This window comes from Somniosus microcephalus, chromosome 30 (genome assembly GCF_052327205.1).
Source record: "Somniosus microcephalus isolate GS21.2 chromosome 30, FLI_Smic_1.0, whole genome shotgun sequence".
NCBI classification, from domain to species: domain Eukaryota; kingdom Metazoa; phylum Chordata; class Chondrichthyes; order Squaliformes; family Somniosidae; genus Somniosus; species Somniosus microcephalus.
In genome coordinates, this window is record NC_141016.1 from 7,793,848 (window position 1) to 7,814,505 (window position 20,658).

Here is a 20,658-nt window from a genome sequence, read left to right on the forward strand (position 1 = left end):
TGTGCCGCGCTCTCCTGCGCCCCCTGGCGGTGGGAGGACCTTTGTGCCGCGCTCTCCCCCGCCCCCTGGTGGTGGGAGGACCGTTGTGCAGCGCTCTCCTGCGCCCCCTGGCGGTGGGAGGACCGCTGTGCCGCGCTCTCCTGTGCCCCCTGGTGGTAGGAGGGCCGTTGTGCCGCGCTCTCCTGCGCCCCCTGGCGGTGGGAGGACCTTTGTGCCACGCTCTCCTGCGCCCCCTGGCGCTGGGAGGACAGTTGTGCCGCGTTCTCCTGCGCCCCCTGGTGGTGGGAGGACCGTTGTGCAGCGCTCTCCTGCGCCCCCTGGTGGTAGGAGGGCCGTTGTGCCGCGCTCTCCTGCGCCCCCTGGCGGTGGGGGGACCATTACGCAGCGCTCTCCTGCGCCCCCTGGCAGTGGGAGGACCGCTGTGCCGCGCTCTCCTGCGCCCCCCGGCGGTGGGAGGACCGTTGTGCCGCGCTCGCTGTGAGACAGTTGCTGAGGCGGTGTCGAGTGTCGGTGTCTCCCGGTTGCTGTCGGTGAGGGAATCAAGGCTGCAGGCCGTGCTCCCACAGTCCCCGGGTGAGGTTGGCAGGTGAAGGAGAGACCGAGCGGCCAAGAGATGGAGCGGCGGGGCGGTGACACGACCGAGCTGAGGCGCCGGGCCCGCGACGACGAAATGCTGGATGAGCGGGTGAGAGAGAGTCGGCGAAAACCCGCCGGGCCCGCGCTTTTAAATTCAAGGGATTGACTGAGGGGGTCCGGCCAGACACCCAGACACTCCTCCAGACAGACACATCCCCCCCCCCTCCACAAGACACCCCCTCCCCAGACAACCCCCCCACTGACCACGCCCCCCCAGACAACCCCCGCACTGACCACGCCCCCCCAGACACCCCCTCCCCAGACCCCCCCCACAAACACCCCCTCCCCAGACCCCCCCCACAAACACCCCCCCACAGACAGCCCCCCCCCGACGACCCCCCCCAGACGAACCCCCCCCAGACGACCCCACCCCCAGACAACCCCCCCCGCCCCCCCCAGACAACCCCCCCCCAGACAACCCACCCCGCCCCCCCCCCAGACAACCCACCCCGCCCCCCCCCCAGACAACCCACCCCGCCCCCCCCCAGACAACCCACCCCGCCCCCCCCCCAGACAACCCACCCCGCCCCCCCCCCCAGACAACCCACCCCGCCCCCCCCCCCAGACAACCCACCCCGCCCCCCCCCCCCCAGACAACCCACCCCGCCCCCCCCCCCCAGACAACCCACCCCGCCCCCCCCCCCAGACAACCCACCCCGCCCCCCCCCCCAGACAACCCACCCCGCCCCCCCCCCCAGACAACCCACCCCGCCCCCCCCCCCAGACAACCCACCCCGCCCCCCCCCCCAGACAACCCACCCCGCCCCCCCCCCAGACAACCCACCCCGCCCCCCCCCCAGACAACCCACCCCGCCCCCCCCCCAGACAACCCACCCCGCCCCCCCCCCAGACAACCCACCCCGCCCCCCCCCCAGACAACCCACCCCGCCCCCCCCCCCAGACAACCCACCCCGCCCCCCCCCCCCAGACAACCCACCCCGCCCCCCCCCCCCAGACAACCCACCCCGCCCCCCCCCCCAGACAACCCACCCCGCCCCCCCCCCAGACAACCCACCCCGCCCCCCCCCCCCAGACAACCCACCCCGCCCCCCCCCCCAGACAACCCACCCCGCCCCCCCCCCAGACAACCCACCCCGCCCCCCCCCCCAGACAACCCACCCCGCCCCCCCCCCCAGACAACCCACCCCGCCCCCCCCCCCAGACAACCCACCCCGCCCCCCCCCCCAGACAACCCACCCCGCCCCCCCCCCCCCAGACAACCCACCCCGCCCCGCCCCCCCCCAGACAACCCACCCCGCCCCCCCCCAGACAACCCACCCCGCCCCCCCCCAGACAACCCACCCCGCCCCCCCCCCCAGACAACCCACCCCGCCCCCCCCCCAGACAACCCACCCCGCCCCCCCCCCAGACAACCCACCCCGCCCCCCCCCCAGACAACCCACCCCGCCCCCCCCCCAGACAACCCACCCCGCCCCCCCCCCCAGACAACCCACCCCGCCCCCCCCCCCAGACAACCCACCCCGCCCCCCCCCAGACAACCCACCCCGCCCCCCCCCCAGACAACCCACCCCGCCCCCCCCCCCCCAGACAACCCACCCCGCCCCCCCCAGACAACCCACCCCGCCCCCCCCCAGACAACCCACCCCGCCCCCCCCAGACAACCCACCCCGCCCCCCCCAGACAACCCACCCCGCCCCCCCCCCAGACAACCCACCCCGCCCCCCCCCCCAGACAACCCACCCCGCCCCCCCCCCAGACAACCCACCCCGCCCCCCCCCCAGACAACCCACCCCGCCCCCCCCCAGACAACCCACCCCGCCCCCCCCCCCAGACAACCCACCCCGCCCCCCCCCCAGACAACCCACCCCGCCCCCCCCCAGACAACCCACCCCGCCCCCCCCCCAGACAACCCGCCCCCCCCCCAGACAACCCACCCCGCCCCCCCCCAGACAACCCACCCCGCCCTCCCCCCAGACAACCCACCCCGCCCTCCCCCAGACAACCCACCCCGCCCTGACACCTCCCAACCAGACCCACCCTTTGACCCTAGTGGGTGTAGTCTATAGGCCTCTGAACAGTTGCAACTCTGTTGGACGGAGTATTAATCAGGAAATAGTTGAGGCTTGTAATAAGGGAACAGCTATAATTATGGGGGATTTTAATTATCATATTAACTGGACAAATCAAATTGGGCAGAGCAGCCTTGAGGAAGAGTTCATTGAGTGTATTAGGGATGGGTTTCTTGAGCAGTATGTAACTGAACCGACCAGGGGGCAAGCAACCTTAGATTTGGTCCTGTGTAATGAGACAGGATTAATTAAAAATGTCCTAGTAAAGGATCCCCTTGGAATGAGTGACCATAACATGGTTGAGTTCCATATTCAATTAGAGTGTGAGAAGGTTGGATCTCAAACAAGCGTGCTGAGCTTGAATAAAGGAGACTATGAAGGTATGAGAGTGGACTGGGAAAATAGATTAAAGGGTAAGACGGTACATGACCAGTGGTGTACATTTAAGGAGTTATTTTACAACTTCCAAAAAAAATATATTCCACTGAGGAAAAAAGGGTGTAAAAGAAAAGATAGCCATCCGTGGCTAAGTAAAGTAATTAAGGATAGTATCCGACTAAAAACAAGGGCATATAAGGTAGCCAAATCTAGTGGGAGGATGGAAGATTGGGAAGTCTTTAAAAGACAGCAAAAAATAACAAAAAGATTGATTAAGAAAGGGAAGATAGATTATGAAAGTAAATTAGCAAAAAATATAAAAACAGACAGTAAAAGTTTCTATAGTTATATAAAAAGAAAAAGGGTGGCTAAAGTAAATGTTGGTCCCTTAGAGGATGAGACCGGGAAATTAATGGTGGGAAACATGGAGATGGCAAAAACACTGAATGAATATTGTGTATCAGTCTTTACAGTAGAGGACACTAAGAATATCCCAACACTGGACAAACAGGGGGCTCTAGGGGGGGAGGAACTAAATACAATTAAAATCACTAAGGAAGTGGTACTTGGTAAAATAATGGGACTCAAGGCGGATAAATCCCCTGGACCTGATGGCTTGCATCCCAGGGTCTTGAGGGAAGTAGCGGTAGGGATTGTGGATGCATTGGTAATAATTTTCCAAAACTCCCTGGACTCGGCAAAGGTCCCGGCAGATTGGAAAACTGCTAATGTAACACCATTATTTAAAAAGGGTAGTAGGCAGAAGGCTGGAAACTATAGACCTGTTAGCCTAACATCTGTGGTTGGTAAAATGTTAGAGTCCATTATTAAGGAGACAGTAACGGGACATTTGGATAAACATAATTTAATAGGGCAAACTCAGCATGGTTTCATGAAGGGGAAGTCATGTTTAACAAATTTGCTTGAGTTTTTTGAGGAAGTAACATACAGGGTGGATAAAGGGGAACCAGTGGACGTAGTGTATTTAGACTTCCAAAAGGCATTTGACAAGGTGCCACACAAAAGATTATTGCTCAAGATAAAAAATCACGGGATTGGGGGTAATATTCTGGCATGGGTGGAGGATTGGCTCTCTAACAGAAAGCAGAGAGTTGGGATAAATGGTTCGTTCTCAGATTGGCAACCAGTAACTAGTGGTGTTCCGCAGGGGTCAGTGCTGGGTCCCCAACTCTTTACAATCTATATTAACGATTTGGAGGAGGGGACCGAGTGTAACATATCAAAGTTTGCAGATGATACAAAGATGGGACGGAAAGTAGTGAGTGAGGAGGACATAAAAAACCTGCAAAGGGACATAGACAGGCTAAGTAAGTGGGCAGAGATTTGGCAGATGGAATACAATACTGGAAAGTGTGAAGTTATGCACTTTGGCAGGAAAAATCATAGAGCAAGTTATTATCTTAATGGCAAGAAATTGGAAAGTACTGTAGTACAAAGGGATCTGGGGGTCCTGGTGCACGAAACTCAAAAAGTTAGTATGCAGGTGCAGCAAGTGATCAAGAAGGCCAATGGAATGTTGGCTTTTATTGCTGGGGGTTGGAATATAAAAACAGGGAGGTATTGCTGCAGTTGTACAAGGTATTGGTGAGGCCGCACCTGGAATACTGCATACAGTTTTGGTGTCCATACTTAAGAAAAGACATACTTGCTCTCGAGTCAGTACAAAGAAGGTTCACTCGGTTAATCCCGGGGATGAGGGGGTGGTCATATGAGGAGAGGTTGAGTAGATTGGGACTCTACTCATTGGAGTTCAGAAGAATGAGAGGCGATCTTATTGAAACATATAAGATTGTGAAGGGGCTTGATCGGGTGGATGCGGTGAGGATGTTCCCAATGATGGGTGAAACTAGAACTAGGGGGCATAATCTTAAAATAAGGGGCTGCTCATTCAAAACTGAGATGAGGAGAAACTTCTTCACTCAGAGGGTGGTAGGTTTGTGGAATTTGCTGCCCCAGAAAGCTGTGGAAGCTACATCATTAAATAAATTTAAAACAGAAATAGATAGTTTCCTAGAAGTAAAGGGAATAAAGGGTTACGGGGAGCGGGCAGGAAATTGGACATGAGTCTGGGTTCGGAATGGTCATGGCCCTGTGGGTAGTGGAGCGGGCCCAGGGGCCGTGTAGCCTTGTTCTGCTCCTACTGTGTTCTAATTCTGTTAGATTTCAGGAGATGGTTTTATTCCTGTTCCTGGCTGGGGTGGAGATCGCCTTTACAGAAGGTAAGTACTGTAGAAAATATAGGGACAGAGTGATCTCCTGGAAGAATTTCGATCGCCTAGATGGGTCGGAGAGGAATTTCCCAGATTTTTTTCTCCCAAATTGGCCATTGGGTCTTTATCTGGTTTTTCGCCTCTCCCGGGAGATCACATGGGTTCGGGTGGATGCAGAGTGATAGAAGATTTGAGGTTAGGATCAGATCAGCCATGATCTTATTGAATGGTGGAGCAGGCTCGAGGGGCCGATTGGCCTACTCCTGCTCCTATTTCTTATGTTCTTATGACCCAGATCCCCCCAGCACCTCAGACATACCCCAGGACATGATTATAAGATTGGGGCATTGGATGGGATGTGACAGGAATCTAGGACGCGCCTGGGGCCAGTGAAGCTTTGGTCACTGCGACTCAAGGGAGATTCTCAAGCCCTGGAGGCGGTGGCGGAAGAGCGAGGCTGAACCGCAGTGTCAGAGGATCAAGTTCACGAGTAAAGACTGGTGAAGCTTGGCCCTTTCAGCCTTGACAGGTGGCAACTAAGAGGAGAGCGCGTAGAAGTGTAAATGTCAGTGAACATGTAGACACCGAAAATCTGGAACACTGCTTTAGTGCAAGGGGGTTGGCGTACAAGAGTAAGGAAGTCTACAGTTGTACCGGGCTTTGGTGAGACCACACCTGGAGTACTGGGCACTGTTTTGGTCTCTGTACCTAAGGAAGGACAGACTTGCCTTGGAGACGATGCAACAAAGGTTCACTGGATTGATTTCTGGGATGAGAGGGTTGTCCTGTGAGGAGATATTGTGCAGATTGGGCCGATACTCTCTGGTGTTTAGAAGAATGAGAGGTGATCTCATTGAAACATACAAGATTCTGAGGGGGATTGACAGGGTAGATGCAGGGAGGATGTTTCCCCTGGCTGGAGAGTCTAGAACCAGGGGTCACAGTCTCAGGATAAGGGGTCGGCCATTTAGGACTGAGATGAGGAGGAATTTCTTCACTCAGAGGGTTGTGAATCTTTGGAATTCTCTGCCCCAGAGGGCTGTGGAGGCTGAGTCGTTGAGTATATTCAAGGCTGAGATCGATAGATTTTTGGACTCAAGGGGAATCAAGGGATATGGCGATCGGGCGGGAAAGTGGAGTTGAGGTCGATGATCAGCCATGATCTTATTGAATGGCGGGGCAGGCTCGAGGGGCCGAATGGCCGACTCCCGTTCCTAGTTCTTATGCTTCAAACTAAGCCATGATCATAGGACAGAAGAGAACAGACTGAGGCCAGCAAAAGGCAAATTTAGATAAAGAATGATTAACTCGTGGGACAGATCGCTGGGTAGGACAGTGGAGGAAAAACCCTTGGAATTATTGAAGAAACAGATTGATGAGGGGACTGTAGTTATTTTTACAACGTATAATGGGCCAACATTTGCGATCGGAGGCTTCCCGCGAGCCGGCGCCTCCGACCTGCAAAAAATCTGCGCATGTACCTGGTGGCTCGGGAGATATGGAGCCTCGCGATCCTGGGCCTCTCCGGGTCCACACGGGCAGAGGTCCCCGTATCCCAGGGGCGCAGGCGGCTTGTAGGCACCCCTGGGGTCACGTGGGCCGGCCCAACCAATAAAAGAAGGGAAACCCCATTCATACTTATTGGAGTCACTTTAAAAAAATGAATTAATTTTTTTAATTACATATTTAAAATTAATTAAAATGCCATTTAATTAAATATTTTAAGCAAAAATTAAATTTTTGGAAAAAAATTATGTTTTTATGGGGCTAAAATTAAACTTACCTTATTGAAGAGTTTTTAATTTATAAATGAGTGTTAACATTTTATTTTTCTATTTTTTTAAAACTCTTTTGCTGGTAAAAGCAGGGCTTACGGCTGTTTTTACTATGCGTAAGAATTTGACAGGCATTCAGCGGACAGAAGTTGGGCAAATAGTGCAGCTCCCCACCCGCCGGTCGTCCAGCCAGATTGCCTGCCTCTCTTCCGCGGCCATGTTCGCGCCCGGGTGGCCCTGGAGATGGAGCACGCGGTGTCCGCCGGCGCGCTTGAGTATTTCCGCGACCGGTGGGCGCCGCGGGGACTGGAGTGCATTATCAACCCGGAAAACCAAATTTTAATTTGATTTGTTAAGTTTTAGTTGAACTTTTGTTTATTTACAGTCCAATTGGTTTTTTTTTGGGTCCAAACAAAAAGAGTCCCCACCCGCAGGGGCCCGTCTCCCGGGGATGCGGAGGATCTGTCGAAGAGAATTTTTGACATCGCAAGTGCCGGGTTTTCGTGCATGCGCTTCGCCTGCCTAAAGCGGCGCCTGCGCACCTCGTACGTACCCGTGGGGGTCGCAAAATACGGCCCAACAAAAACAGAAAATGCTGGAAGGACTCAGCAGGTCAGGCAGTATCTGAGGAGAGAGAAACAGAGTCAATGTTTCAGGTCGATGGCCTTTCATCAGAACCTTTTTATCCTGGCTCTACATGCACGGCTGGGTCGAGTAAGCTTTTTTCATCCGGGTTTTGTGTTGTAGAAATTTCTGAGGAGGATTTATTTTTTAGGGTGTACTGTGGAAAATGTCAATTTTCGGGTATTTAACTTGACCCATTTTGGCAGCAGTTGGGAGGATATAATTTGCTCCTCGTGATTAGTCTGGGATCAGGAGAACAGTCATGATGTTTAGCTGCAAAGTTGGAGGTGCGGTTTAAACTGGCCTGTCCCTTTAAGGCTGTTGGTCAGTGCGTCCCTTTGGGGAAAGTGGTCTAAACAGGTGAGTCCAGCTGCTTGTAACTCTGAGGTCACCTAGAGACTAATTGCATCTGCTTGTGTGTTTCTGGATCCTGGATCAGAAGAACCCAGCATTTAAAAAAAAAAAAGTTTTATATTGCATAGTATTTACCACACAGAAACAGGCCATTCGGCCCAACTGGTCCGTGCCAGTGTTTCTGCTCCACACGAGCCTCCTCCCACCCCTCTTCATCTCACCCCATCAACATATCCTATTCCTTTCCCCCCTCATATACTTAGCTAGCTTCCCCTTAAATGCATCTCTGCTGTTCGCCTCAACCACTCCCTGTGGTAGCGAGTTCCACATTCTCACCACTCTCTGGGTGAAGAAGTTAGTGACTATCTTATAGTTATGGCCTCTAGTCCTGGTCTCCCCCCGCAAGTGGAAACATTTTCTCTACGTCTACCCTATCAAACCCTTTTATAGTTTTAAGAGAAAAGGGCCCCAGCCTGTTCAATCTTTTCTGATAGGTGCAACCTCTCAGTTCTGGTATCATTCTAGTAAGTCTATTTTGCACCCTCTCCAGTGCCTCTCCATATCCTTTCTACAATATGGAGACCAGAACTGTTCACAGTGCTCCGAGTGTGGTCTAACCGAGGTTTGATACAAGTTTAACATCACGTCTCTGCTTTTCAATTCTCTCCCTCTAGAAGCTAACCCCCGTGCTTTGTTTGCTTTTTTTATGGCCTCATTAACCTGCGTGGCTACTTTTAGTGATCTGTGTATCTGTATCCCTCTGCTCCTCTACTCCATTTCGACACTCACTTTCCAAGGTACACTGGCAACTGAGCTAGATAGTATCTGTGACTAGACTTATAAATAAATGATACATATATTTTTTAAATGTGTAATGATGTGTGCCTGCTGCGTAGGGTGGTGCCTCTGCTACATTGTGTGAGTTGGGACCTATTGGGGGAAATCTCCCGTGTTATTTTTGGTCCAAATGTTTAGGCTGGTAATAATCACCAGCATTTTTATTTGTGACTATCCTCCATTTTTTAAAATATTCATTCACGGGATGTGGGCGTTGCTGGCAAGGCCGGCATTTATTGCCCATCCCTAATTGCCCTCGGGAAGGTGGTGGTGAGCCGCCTTCTTGAACCGCTGCAGTCCGTGTGGTGAAGGTGCTCCCACAGTGCTGTTAGGGAGGGAGTTCCAGGATTTTGACCCAGTGACGATGAAGGAACGGCCGATATATTTTGAAGTCGGGATGGTGTGTGATTGGAGGGGAACTTGGAGCTGGTGGTGTTCCCATTGCGCCTGCTGCCCTTGTCCTTCTCGGAGCTAGTGAGACAAGGGCAGCAGCCACATGGGAACACTGTTCCACGTCATTTTCACCACTGCCTTTAATAAAGTGGGGGGGTTGGTGGTGGTGCTTCTGCCCTTTTTACTGTCTGAGCACCATCGGGTAACGCGTATCTGAGTGCTTCAGGAAAACTGCCCCTTAGGGAGGGAGTTCCAGGATTTTGACCCAGTGACGATGAAGGAATGGCCGATATATTTCCAAGTCAGGACGGTGTGTGATTTGCCGGGGAACGTGGGATGTTAAAAAAATGGAGGATAATCACAAAGTGGCTGAGTGAATAATTAGGATAGATAATTCTCTCTTTAGTGGTCAGCCCAGGTGGGTAACGGGACAGTTCGGTTAATTGGAACAGCCGATTGTGGAATCGCTCCCAATTTTCTGCATTTACTGACGGTTTTCGCAGCGTTAAATAATTATCCACCCGGGGCACACGGCCAGGTGCAGCATCGTTTGGACAAGTGATGTTTGGAGGAACGGTTTTCCCACTGTGCATCTATCCAGTGAGATTGGCCTGCTGGCAAGGTGGTTCCTCATTTTTAAAAATATATATCCCTGTCCAGGTCAGGCAGAGAACACAGCGGAGAAGCCAGGTGGGTTTTTTTTTTGGTATTCCCCCTCCTCCCCTCAGAATCCAGTGTTAAACGCGCACAACGTTACATCGTCGATTGCAGCAGGAAATTGTGGAAATGTTTGCAGATGTTCGTACAGTGAGCGGCTCCATGTTGTAATTTGAAGTGATCGGCAGCAATCGATGAGCACAAGAACTGTGGCTTTAGTTGCCGGGTGGCTGTGGGCTTGGAGCAGCTGCTCACTGCTGCGCGCTGATAAAAAGGCCGAGAGGCCGATTGTGACGAGCCTGTGAAAAGCAGTGCCCCCCCCCCCCCCCCCCCCCCAGCCTGCCTCTTCATGAAATAAAGGCAACGCCAAAAGAATGTGGACACCAGAAGGATGGGTTGAACCTCGCAGACTGATCGCTTCTTAATTCATTGAACAGAGCAGGTGACCAAAGCGACTGGGTTTATAGAGATGAGTAATGTTTGTAAAGGAGATGCAGATAAATCCATTTCCCAAGAGAGACCGGTGAGGTTAACCTATGAGTGCTGGTGGGATTGCATTTCTATCAACTACTGACTGATCCCTGGGCTGGGGGGATTGTTCTTTGAGGAGGGATTGAGGAGACTAGGCCTGTATTCCCTAGAGTTTAGAAGAATGCGAGGTGATCTAATTGAAACGTATAAAACTCTTAAGAGGCTTGACAGAGCAGATACTGAGAGGTTGTTTCCTTGGCTGGAGTGTCTTGAACTAGAGGTCATAGTCTCAGGATAAGGGGTCGGCCATTTAGGACTGAGATGAGGAGGAATTTCTTCACTCAGAGGGTGGTGAACCTATGGAATTCTCTACCCCGGAGGGCTGTGGATGCTCAGTTGTTGAGTATATTTAAGGCTGAGATCGATAGTGTTTGGATATAAGTGAACCGAGGGATATGGGGCTAGTGCAGGAAAGTGGAGTTGAGGTCGAAGATCAGCCATGATCTTATTGAAGGGCGGACCAGACTCGAAGGGCCGAATGGCCAATTCTGCATCTATTTCTTATGACTGTTGTGAGGGTTCCTCTAATACTCCCTCACTCTCCCACATTCAGGTAGGGGCAATCACCAGCTCAAGCACTCTTTTCCACCAGCTCCCCCCCCCCCCCCACCTCAGTGGAAACTATTTAACGTTCTCGTTCCAATGCAGACGCCGCATGTTCCTCTCTTCACGTGGCAGCTCTTTCAAACGGGCCGTTCAGTGACTTGACATTAATAAGCTCGCGAGAGTTTGGATCTCGGGCGGTTGGCGTCATTGGTAACTTCCCCATATGTCCTGAATGGATTGAGGAAGGGTGGGATCACAGTGCTGCTTGCAGGATCATCCACAGCAGCATTATAGAAAGAAATATGGGAATGTCCCTGTCTATGAGCCATGACAGACCAGGAGCAGGAAAAGGAAGAATGTGAACACCTTATCACATTTTTGAACCATCCCAAAGTATTTTAAAAGAGAATTAATTACTTTTGAAGTGCAGACATCACTAGTTAGGCAAATAAGAACATAAGAAATTGGAGCAGGAGTCGGCCATTCAGCCCTTTGAGCCTGCTCCGCCATTCAATGAGATCATGGCTGATCTTCGACCTCAACTCTGCCTTCACGCCCGATCGCCATATCCCTTGATTCCCTTAGAGTCCAAAAATCTATCGATCTCTGTCTTGAAACTACAAATGTGAGCCATTTTGCACACGGCAATGTCTTACAAAGATCCATGAACAGAATGAGCCGCTAATCTAGTTTTGGTTGTGTTGGGTGAGGGCGGAATGTTGGCCAGGATATCAGAGGCGATCTTATCGAAACATATAAGATTATGAGGGGGCTTGATCGGGTGGCTGCGGTGAGGATGTTTCCACTGATGGGTGAGACTAGAACTAGGGGGCATAATCTTAGAATAAGGGGCTGCCCTTTCAAAACTGAGATGAGGAGAAACTTCTTCACTCAGAGGGTAGTAAATCTATGGAATTTGCTACCTCAGAGCTGTGGAAGCTGCGACATTAAATAAATTTAAAACGGAGATAGACAGTTTCCTAGCTGATAAGGGAATAAGGGGTTACGGGGAGAGGGCAGGGAAGTGGACGTGAGTCTAGGTTCGGATCAGCCATGATCCTATTGAGTGGCGGAGCAGGCCCGAGGGGCCGTATGGCCTACTCCTGCTCCTACTTCTTATGTTCTTATGTTAGGACAGCTCCCTGAACCTCTTTGAATAATGCCATGGGATCTGTAATGCCAGCCTGAACCAGAGGTTGGCTGACTGTCTCCTGTGAAGGAGAGCACCTTCTGCAATGCCGTACGCCCCTCAGTACTGCGCCAGAGTGTGTCACGCAGTCCCCGATTCAATCCCCCTGCTCTGTACTCAGTTAGCTGGTCTTAGCCATAGCAGTAGCTGGGGTGCGACAGGCGGCTGCACAACTATTGGCGAGGGTTGCTGCAACCCCTGTGCTGGAGAGTGTGCACTGTTGTACAAGGCTGAGGGCCGGATCGGCCTGGTCTGTGATGCACTCTACAGTCAAACAGCTGATGAACAAGCAAGTTCGCGAAGGTGGCCACTGCCTGCGGAATCATGACCCAACAAGGGAGCTGGGCGGCGAGGGGAAGAGAGAGAAAATGGAGAATCTAGAGAGAGGGGAAAAAACAGAAATGGAGTACGACTATGATGTAATTCTATACAGTATAAAGATAATGAAAGGTTTACTGACTTACAGTGACTCCATAACTTGTCCACTTACAGGACTGAGCTCTGTTGGACACTTCCATTTATCTCTAAAAATACATTTTCCAGTAAAGAGATTGCCCTGTCAGTGAAACTTCTCAATTACAATTTGTAATTACCTAATGGAGATTCTGAGGTGAAATATCCTCCCAGACACTAATTTCAACATCACTTGAATTCACATCCCGAAGGAAGTGACTAATATGCTAATATTTTACAGTGATTCACCGGTAAACAAATTATACGCTCTGAGTTGTATTGTTGGTAAGGCAGGACAATGAAGCAGTTTGCCTGGCACAGACTGAAGCACAGTTTCTTTGGGATTGGCTGATTCAGTGGGATCAGAACACCACAGTTTCACCCAGGTGCTGTGTTTCAGACGCCGCCTAGAAAGGAATCTCTCCCAGCTGCAGCTATCTGTCATCAGTGTTTGCTGCTGGTTATTGGGTGAGGGCAGGGTTGAGTTGTGGCTGTTACAGCCCTCTGTTGCCTAATAGCCTGCCAGGATTCACTAGGCTCGGGCTTGAGTAGTTGCTTGGACCGGGTACCAGAGGTTATGGAGGGGCATAAACCTTCAGCAGAGGGGAGACAACTGGGAGTGGTGGGAGTCAATCCAAGTGAGCAGTCTGTGTCCGCAATAGATTGTAATCTATGATACTGGCCTCTCTCTCCAGACTGCACAGTAGAGGTTCAAGTTAACTGGAGGCTAATCTAATGATTAATACATTGAAGAGAAATGATGGGCTCAATTCCTGTTAGCAGATTAATGCATGATGTGTTTGTGTGACATTCATCTGCCTGCTATTTTAACTAGAGGCATGAGTTTGTGTGTTTTAAAATAGTAGAGGGATGTCTCTCTGAACACATTCAGTGTTATTATCACCAGTGTTCCCTCTCGCCGTGCAGTAATGGGAAAGGTCCCACGCAGGGCGCTCGCCAGCTTTTACAGTGTAAATACCGCGCATGCACAGAAGTTTAACGGGCCCGCAGCATTAAAAGAAACCGGCTGCACAGAACAGAGAGCAGCTTACGGGGAACATTGATTATCACCGAGTAATTTTGAGCCTAATATCGTTCCACAACTTTAAAACAAAAACAATACACTCGTGCCCCACTTGTGATCAGTGATTCAGCTGTCGCACTGTCAGCAATACACGGTGAGGCAGGATGTCACCCGGCCCACTTGTGTCCAAAAAAAACCCCATTTTTTTTAAGCGGGTGCTGTTGTGATATGTTGCTGGGCTGAGGAGGAGTGAGTTCAGTTTTCTTGCCTGGGCGAGCCAAGTTCCATCAGAGGCAGCAAGTACACAGAGTTGGTATCGAGTTCATGAATGCAGAGTAGAAATCACAACAACCACTTGCGTTTATGTAGTGTCTTTAACGTGGTAGAACATCCCAAGGCGCTTCACAGGAGCGACTATCAAACAAAATTTGACACCGAGCCACATAAGGAGATAGTAGGACAGTTGACCAAAAGCTTGGTCAAAGCGGTAGGTTTTATGGAGCGACTTAAAGGAGGAGTGAGAGAGGCGGAGAGGGTTTAGGGAGGGAATTCCAGAGCTTAGGGCCCAGGCAGCTGAAGCACTGACCGCTCCACTCCAGTCTGACATTGCATCTCCCACGTGTTTCCTTTTTATAAAAACAACTTCTTATCCAGTCTCGTGCTCTTCCTGAATTCCTGTAACTTTAAATTTATTTTGGAGTCTTTCATATGGAACTTAGTGAAATGTTTAGGATCTGTGCTGCATCAGCTAACCGGTACTTGGCATAGTTGCGAAGCACTGAGAGGTCAAAGACATTAAGATGACAACAGAGGTTTTACTGCCTTGTAACAAACTTCAGAAACACTTGTATTGTTTACAGTAAGATGGGGACTGACACACGAGCACACTCAGCAAGGCATTGTACCTGAGAGACCAGGAATGTCAGGGGTTCAGTCCCTGCTCTGGGCTGAGTTGCTGGTCTCTGGACTCACTGGCCCACTTCTGATCACTATCCAGTGACCCCCCCCCCCTGTTGGGAGTGTTGCCCTGTGAACTTTGGATGAGGGCAGAGCCGCAGAGTCGCAAGATAAGGCAGGCAGGAAAAGCAACCTTCCGACTGGAAATGGGAAGAGACAAACAGAAGCTGAGTGGCGGTGGGAAACAGAGTGAAGCTGCTCAGAAGCTTGCCCGTTTCTTTACTTTCCATCTCAGCTGAAACTACCTTCTGACTTACATTCTCCCACACACTGTCAGACCACAAACACCTCTTTCCCTTCACGCTCGCAAGGCACTGTTAGCTGAGCTAACAAGTTCAGATTTAAAAAAAATAAAATGCATTTATTGTACCACAGCGCCTGTCGTTAAACACTTTAGTGTCATCAGCCCACAGAAGTGAGCTGCTAGTCAGTGTGGATTTGGGAATTAACTTCTTGCCTATAAACTAGAACAGCACTGAGACACAACTAACGTGCGGTGCCCATTTTAAATCTTGAGTTTCTGTGGCATCACACACTGAAGTTCAGCCATCTTGTGTCTTTAAGACTGTATGCAGCCAGCACGAAGTAGTGGAAAGGATGACGTCAAAGCCTTCGAGCCATTAAAGAGCATGAATTGACGCCATGCCCAATTGCTGCCCAGAGCCAATCTGTTGCCTGTTTTGGATGTCAGTGCCGGGTCAGTGCACAGCATCAGTCTCCCCTTGGACCAGTCCCTTGGTGCCCAGGATCTACTTTCAGCCAATTCCTGTGCAGTAAATATTTAACCTTGGATTAGATCAGGGTTGGCAACAAACAGATTTTGGATTCGATCTTCGTGGGGTTTTGTGGCCAGTTTCCGTCATGTCTCTGAATTCCCCCTCTCGCCGGAAGCTTTCGAACCTTTCCTTGGCCCACTGGCGGCTGGTTTCAAAGCAGCATTGGTCGTTCCCAAGAGTGGGCTTGCCGCACTCTTTGATTGTGGAAGGTGTACGGTACATGGAGATACAACTGGAGAAAGGGAGGGAATAAAGTAGGAGGGCCTGCCTCACCGGATATTCTCCTATTCACATGCTGTAAAAACCCAGCGCAGGAAATGTGCAGAAGCCCATGTTAAAATGTACTCCGTAGTACATCGGACGAGTCGCACTCCCGCTGTCCCTGGTCCCTTGAAAAATTAAGAAAGACTTGCATTTCTATAGCGCCTTTCACGACCACCCAACGCCCCAAAGCGCTTTACAGCCAATGAAATTCTTTCTGAAGTGTAGTCACTGTTGTAATGTAGGAAACGCAGCAGCCAATTTGTGCACAGCAAGCTCCCACAAACAGCAATGTGATAATGACCAGATAATCTGTTTTTAGTGATGTTGATTGAGGGATAGGCCAGGACACCGGGGAGAACTCCCTTGCTCTTCTTCGATATAGTGCCGTGGGATCTTTTACGTCCACCTGAGGGAGCAGACGGTTTAACGCCTCGTCCGAAAGACAGCACCTCCGACAGTGCTGCACTCCCTCAGCACTGCGTTGAAGTGTCAGCCTAGATTACGTGCTCAAGTCTCGAGTGGGACTTGAACCCTCAACCTTCTGACTCAGAGGCGAGGGTGCTACCCACTGAGCCATGGCTGGCACTCCTTGATCAATGTCTCAGTAAAGGGGAGCACGGTTTATTCCATGCTTTGATGAACCTTGGTGAACAACTTTTGGGTTTTCTGACCACTTCAGCCAGTTGTGAACTGGCACACGACAAGAAAGAAAATCCCCCAGAAGATGGTGGAAATGCACAGCAGTGTGATCAGCATCTGAAAATCTAAGGCGGGAGTCCCATGTCGAGTGGGCCCCTTCATCAGAAACACTAACTGCTTTCAGATGCTAAAAGAAAATACTACAGATGCTGGAAATCTGAAATAAAAACAAAAAATGCTGGAGACACTCAGCAGGTCAGGCAGCATCTGTGAAGAGAGAAACAGAGTTAACGTTTCAGGTCGATGACCTTTCATCAGAACTGGAAAATGCAGGAAATGGAACAGATTTTTAAGCAAGTGCAGGGGCTGGGAAATCTGTTCCCTTTCCTGCTTTTTTCCAGTTCTGATGGAAGGTCTTCGACCTGAAACGTTAACTTTGTTTCTCTCTCCACCGATGCTGCCTGACCTGCGGAGTGTCTCCAGCAGTTTCTCTTTCAGATGCTGCCCTGACCTGCTGTGCGTTTTCAGCATTTTCCTATAAATTCAGATTTTCAACGAATTGACCTGGTTTTGTGTTTTTTTTTTACATATATATTGTAGGAATCAGATTCGACGGCCTCTGGAAGCGAGGTGAAAGTAGACTCGGGCAATTTGGACATTCCTGCTTCAGTTGATAACACTCCAGAGGTGCTGAACAAGGCTCTGTCGGGCCTGTCTTCAAGGTGTAGTATTCTCAGCATTGGAAACTGTTTACGGCCTGCCTCCACCGTGGGTGCAATGCATGGCAGCACATTGCTGTTGGTCCCTTTTGACTAGAACGGGGTCGACTTGGGATTTGGGCTGAACAACCTGGAGACAGTATGGGGGGAATATTAACCCATCTCGCCTGTCGGGAAACTGATGCAAAGCTTGTTTTACACACCCAGTGAAGTCAACTGAGAATAATATTGGGCGGGGTGTGAAACCGGACTCGCACTTGGTCTCGTGGGTTTCCTGCTCAGCGAATTAGGTTAAAATTTCCTCCCCATGTCACCCTCGTCTTGAATCGAGGTGTGAGGAGCCAACAAATATTCCCAAGAAAAACACAACAGTTTTCACAAATCAAATACAGCACAGAAGGAGGCCATTCGGCCATAGAGAAACAGAAGATAGGAGCAGGAGTAGGCCATTCGGCCCCTCGAGCCTGCTCCGCCATTCAATGAGATCATGGCTGATCACCCAAATTCAGTACCCTGTCCCTGCTTTCGCCCCATATCCCTTGATCCCTTTAGCCTTAAGAAATATATCCAACTCCTTGAATATATTTATTGAATTGGCCTCAACTGCCTTCTGTGGTAGAGAATGCCACAGGTTCACCACGCTCTGGGTGAAGAAATTCCTCCTCCTCTCAGTCCTAAACGGCTTACCCCTTATCCTTAGACTGTGACCCGTGCACCCCAATCGTGCCTGTGTCTACCCTTTGAAAGAACTACCAATTAGACCCACTCCCCTGCTCTTTTTTTACCCCCCATAGCTCCACAAATCTCTCCTTTTTAAAGTACAGCCTGTATTCCAGCAACACTTGAACTTGTGGGACCTCCCTGGGGGTCCAACCCCTGGGTGTCTGCATCCTTTGGGCTTGTCACCCGTGGTGCTGTAGAAGGGGGAATGGAAGGTGTGATCACAGGTTGAGTTCTGTCGTATACTGATACTAAAAATTCGTCAGTGACTTTACCGGCATAGACCTGATGGGCTGAATGGCCTGTATCTGTGCTGTAAATATTACGCAACTTCAGCAACAAACTGCTCCACAATATGTGAGGTGGGAGGAGGACAGATAGGAGAAACAGACCTTTTGTTTAAAAAGAACAGACTTTTAGGGATGAAATTCCTTGTTAATAACAAATTCTATCACATTCCTGCGTGCATTACTTTAACAAAAACGAACAGGGCACTGACAGGAACTTGATGTGAACACTTTGTCCCCTCCCAGTCCGGTGTCTGGCTGACATCTCAGGACAGGGGAGAACTCCCCTGCTCTGCTTCGAATAATGCCGCGGGATCTTTTACGTCCACCTGAGAGAGCTAACTCGGTTTAAAGCCTCATCCAGAAGGCGACACCTCCGGCAGTGCAGCACTCCCTCAGCACTGCACTGGAGTGTCGGCCTAGATTATGGGCTCAAGTCTCTGGGTGGGGGGGATGGTGTTTAAACCCACGTGCTTGTGACTCACGAGGGGAGAGTGTTATCACAGAGCCAAGCTGACTCTTATCGGGGAATCGTGGCGATCATCAAGGTATAGAAATGGATTGACTAACCACATTTGTGATTTGGATTTAATCCTTGCTGGTGGAATTGTAAAAGCTGTTTCTCTTTCCTTTGACAGATGGAAGAACTGGTGGGTACGAGGAATCCTGACGCTGGCCATGATCGCTTTCTTTTTCTTAATCATCTACCTGGGACCCATGGTTCTGATGATGATAGTAGGTTACAGTGCTGCGCTTGTCCTTTGCTTCCCCCTGCTCTATGTACATTTATTCTGTGCCCCTGTTCTCTCGGCTTCCCAATTAAAACTGATTTCCATGAAGTTGTTTAGCAGCGAGCCACGGTCAAGCTCTTGTGCACCTTCGTGTGCAGGAAGTGCTTTTTATTCCTGTTGTCTCCCTTCCTTCCTCTCGGGCGCTTACTTATACTGGGGTTTGGTGCCTTGCATGCTGTTTGCTAGTCAGTACCTCACCCCAAAGAAAGCAAGAACTTGCATTTACGTAGCGGCGTTCACGCTACGTCCCAAAGCACTTTAAAAAAGACACTTAAGTACTTTTTGAAGTGTAGTCACTGTTGTAATGTTCCCCCCTAATTTTAAATTTGGGTGCGTGGTCCCTTTAATGGGCTGCACGGCCCATCCAAAGTTTCGCGCATGCGCCAAATTTCACGTTGGAACAGCCGGTCCCAGTGCGCGGCCGCGCAGCTTAGCAGGAACGTAGGTGGCAGCCAATTTGCGCACAGCAAGGTCCCACCAACAGAAATGAGATAAATGGCCAAATCATCTGTTTTTAGTTGTTGGCTGAGGGATAAATATTGGCCGGGACACCGGGAAGAACTCCCCTGCTCTTCTTCCAACAGTGGTTTGGAATCTTTTACGTCCACCTGAAGAGGGTAGACGGGGCCTCAGTTTAACGTCTCGTCCGAAAGACGGCACCTCCGGCAGTGCGGTGCTCCCTCAGCACTGCACTGGAGTGTCAGCCTGGATTATTGTGCTCAAGTCTCTGGAGTGGTACTTGAAACCCATAACCTTCTGACTCAGGCGAGGGTGCTGCCCACTGAGCCACGGGCTGACACCGTGACCATTCCTCAGACAGTCAGCCTTGGACTGTGGGAAGCATCACATTGGAGCCCAATGCTGTTCTTAACCTGATGTACATACGCACACACACTTTCAATCATGTCTCGGTGAATAGCGCGCAAGAGCAGGAATCCTGACTGATTTTGGCCCTCCCCAACCCAGATGCACCGAGTGTGATTTGTAGAACGCCCATCAATGCCCCAGCTGAAGACAGCTAACTCTGCACAGACCAGTGATTAAACTCAGGCCCATCTTGTACGTATAGTTTTGTGCTAGACTACTTGCTTGTAAGTTTGTGAACTCATTCCCAAAGTTGAAACTGATATCTTGGGATAAGACTGGGGCAGTAAATTCGGAAGGAGTGAAAATATGCACAGAAATAGTATGATCCTGTAAACATCTACTATTGCAAAATACTTTTACAAAGACTGTTACCCAGTTAAAAACAATTCTGTTACATAATGCTGGCGTTCTGCAAATGTGTAATTTCATCAGTAAAACAATCCCTTTGTGTCCTGGTGCAACTCTTATCTGATTTTTTTTTAAAACAACCTGTCTGTTGACATAAGAACAGACAGTAAACGTGGAAGTCATAATGAGATCACCGAAACAGTGCCAGAAAGTTCAGAACAGGATCAGCAAATAAACGCAAATATTGTATAATAGAGTAGCTGTGTCCTAAAAGAAGACAAAGTGAGGGAGGCCAGGACACACTAAGCCTTGAAGCGATGCTCAAATAGTAGTTGAGCTTTGTTCTTGGGAGGTTGAAGTGTACGAAACTATAGGCCAGTTAGCCGAATATCTGTCATTGGGGAAATGCTGGAATCCATTATTAAGGAAGTAATAGCAAGACATTTAGAAACTCATAATACAATCAAGCAGCGGTTTTATGAAAGGGAAATCGTGTTTGACAAATTTACTAGTTTTTTGAGGATGTAACGAGCAGGGTGGATAAAGGTGAACCAGTAGATGTAAACCAGACACTTTGGTGGGAAGAATAAAAAAGCAAATTATTATTTAAGTGGAGAGAGACTACAAAATGC

At 50.4% G+C, this 20,658-nt stretch overlaps 1 protein-coding gene across 1 annotated transcript in view; it reads left to right on the forward strand.

The window, feature by feature from the left end:
• The first annotated feature begins 447 nt into the window (after positions 1 to 447).
• The window catches only part of cds2 (CDP-diacylglycerol synthase (phosphatidate cytidylyltransferase) 2), a 47,503-nt gene continuing 27,292 nt past the window's right edge, over positions 448 to 20,658 (forward strand). The window contains exons 1-3 of the mRNA XM_085970957.1: positions 448 to 685; positions 16,895 to 17,016; positions 18,659 to 18,755. Of these exons, the coding sequence (XP_085827083.1) occupies positions 614 to 685; positions 16,895 to 17,016; positions 18,659 to 18,755 (291 nt within the window). The 5' untranslated portion in view covers positions 448 to 613. The remainder of the gene's footprint in view (positions 686 to 16,894; positions 17,017 to 18,658; positions 18,756 to 20,658) is intronic.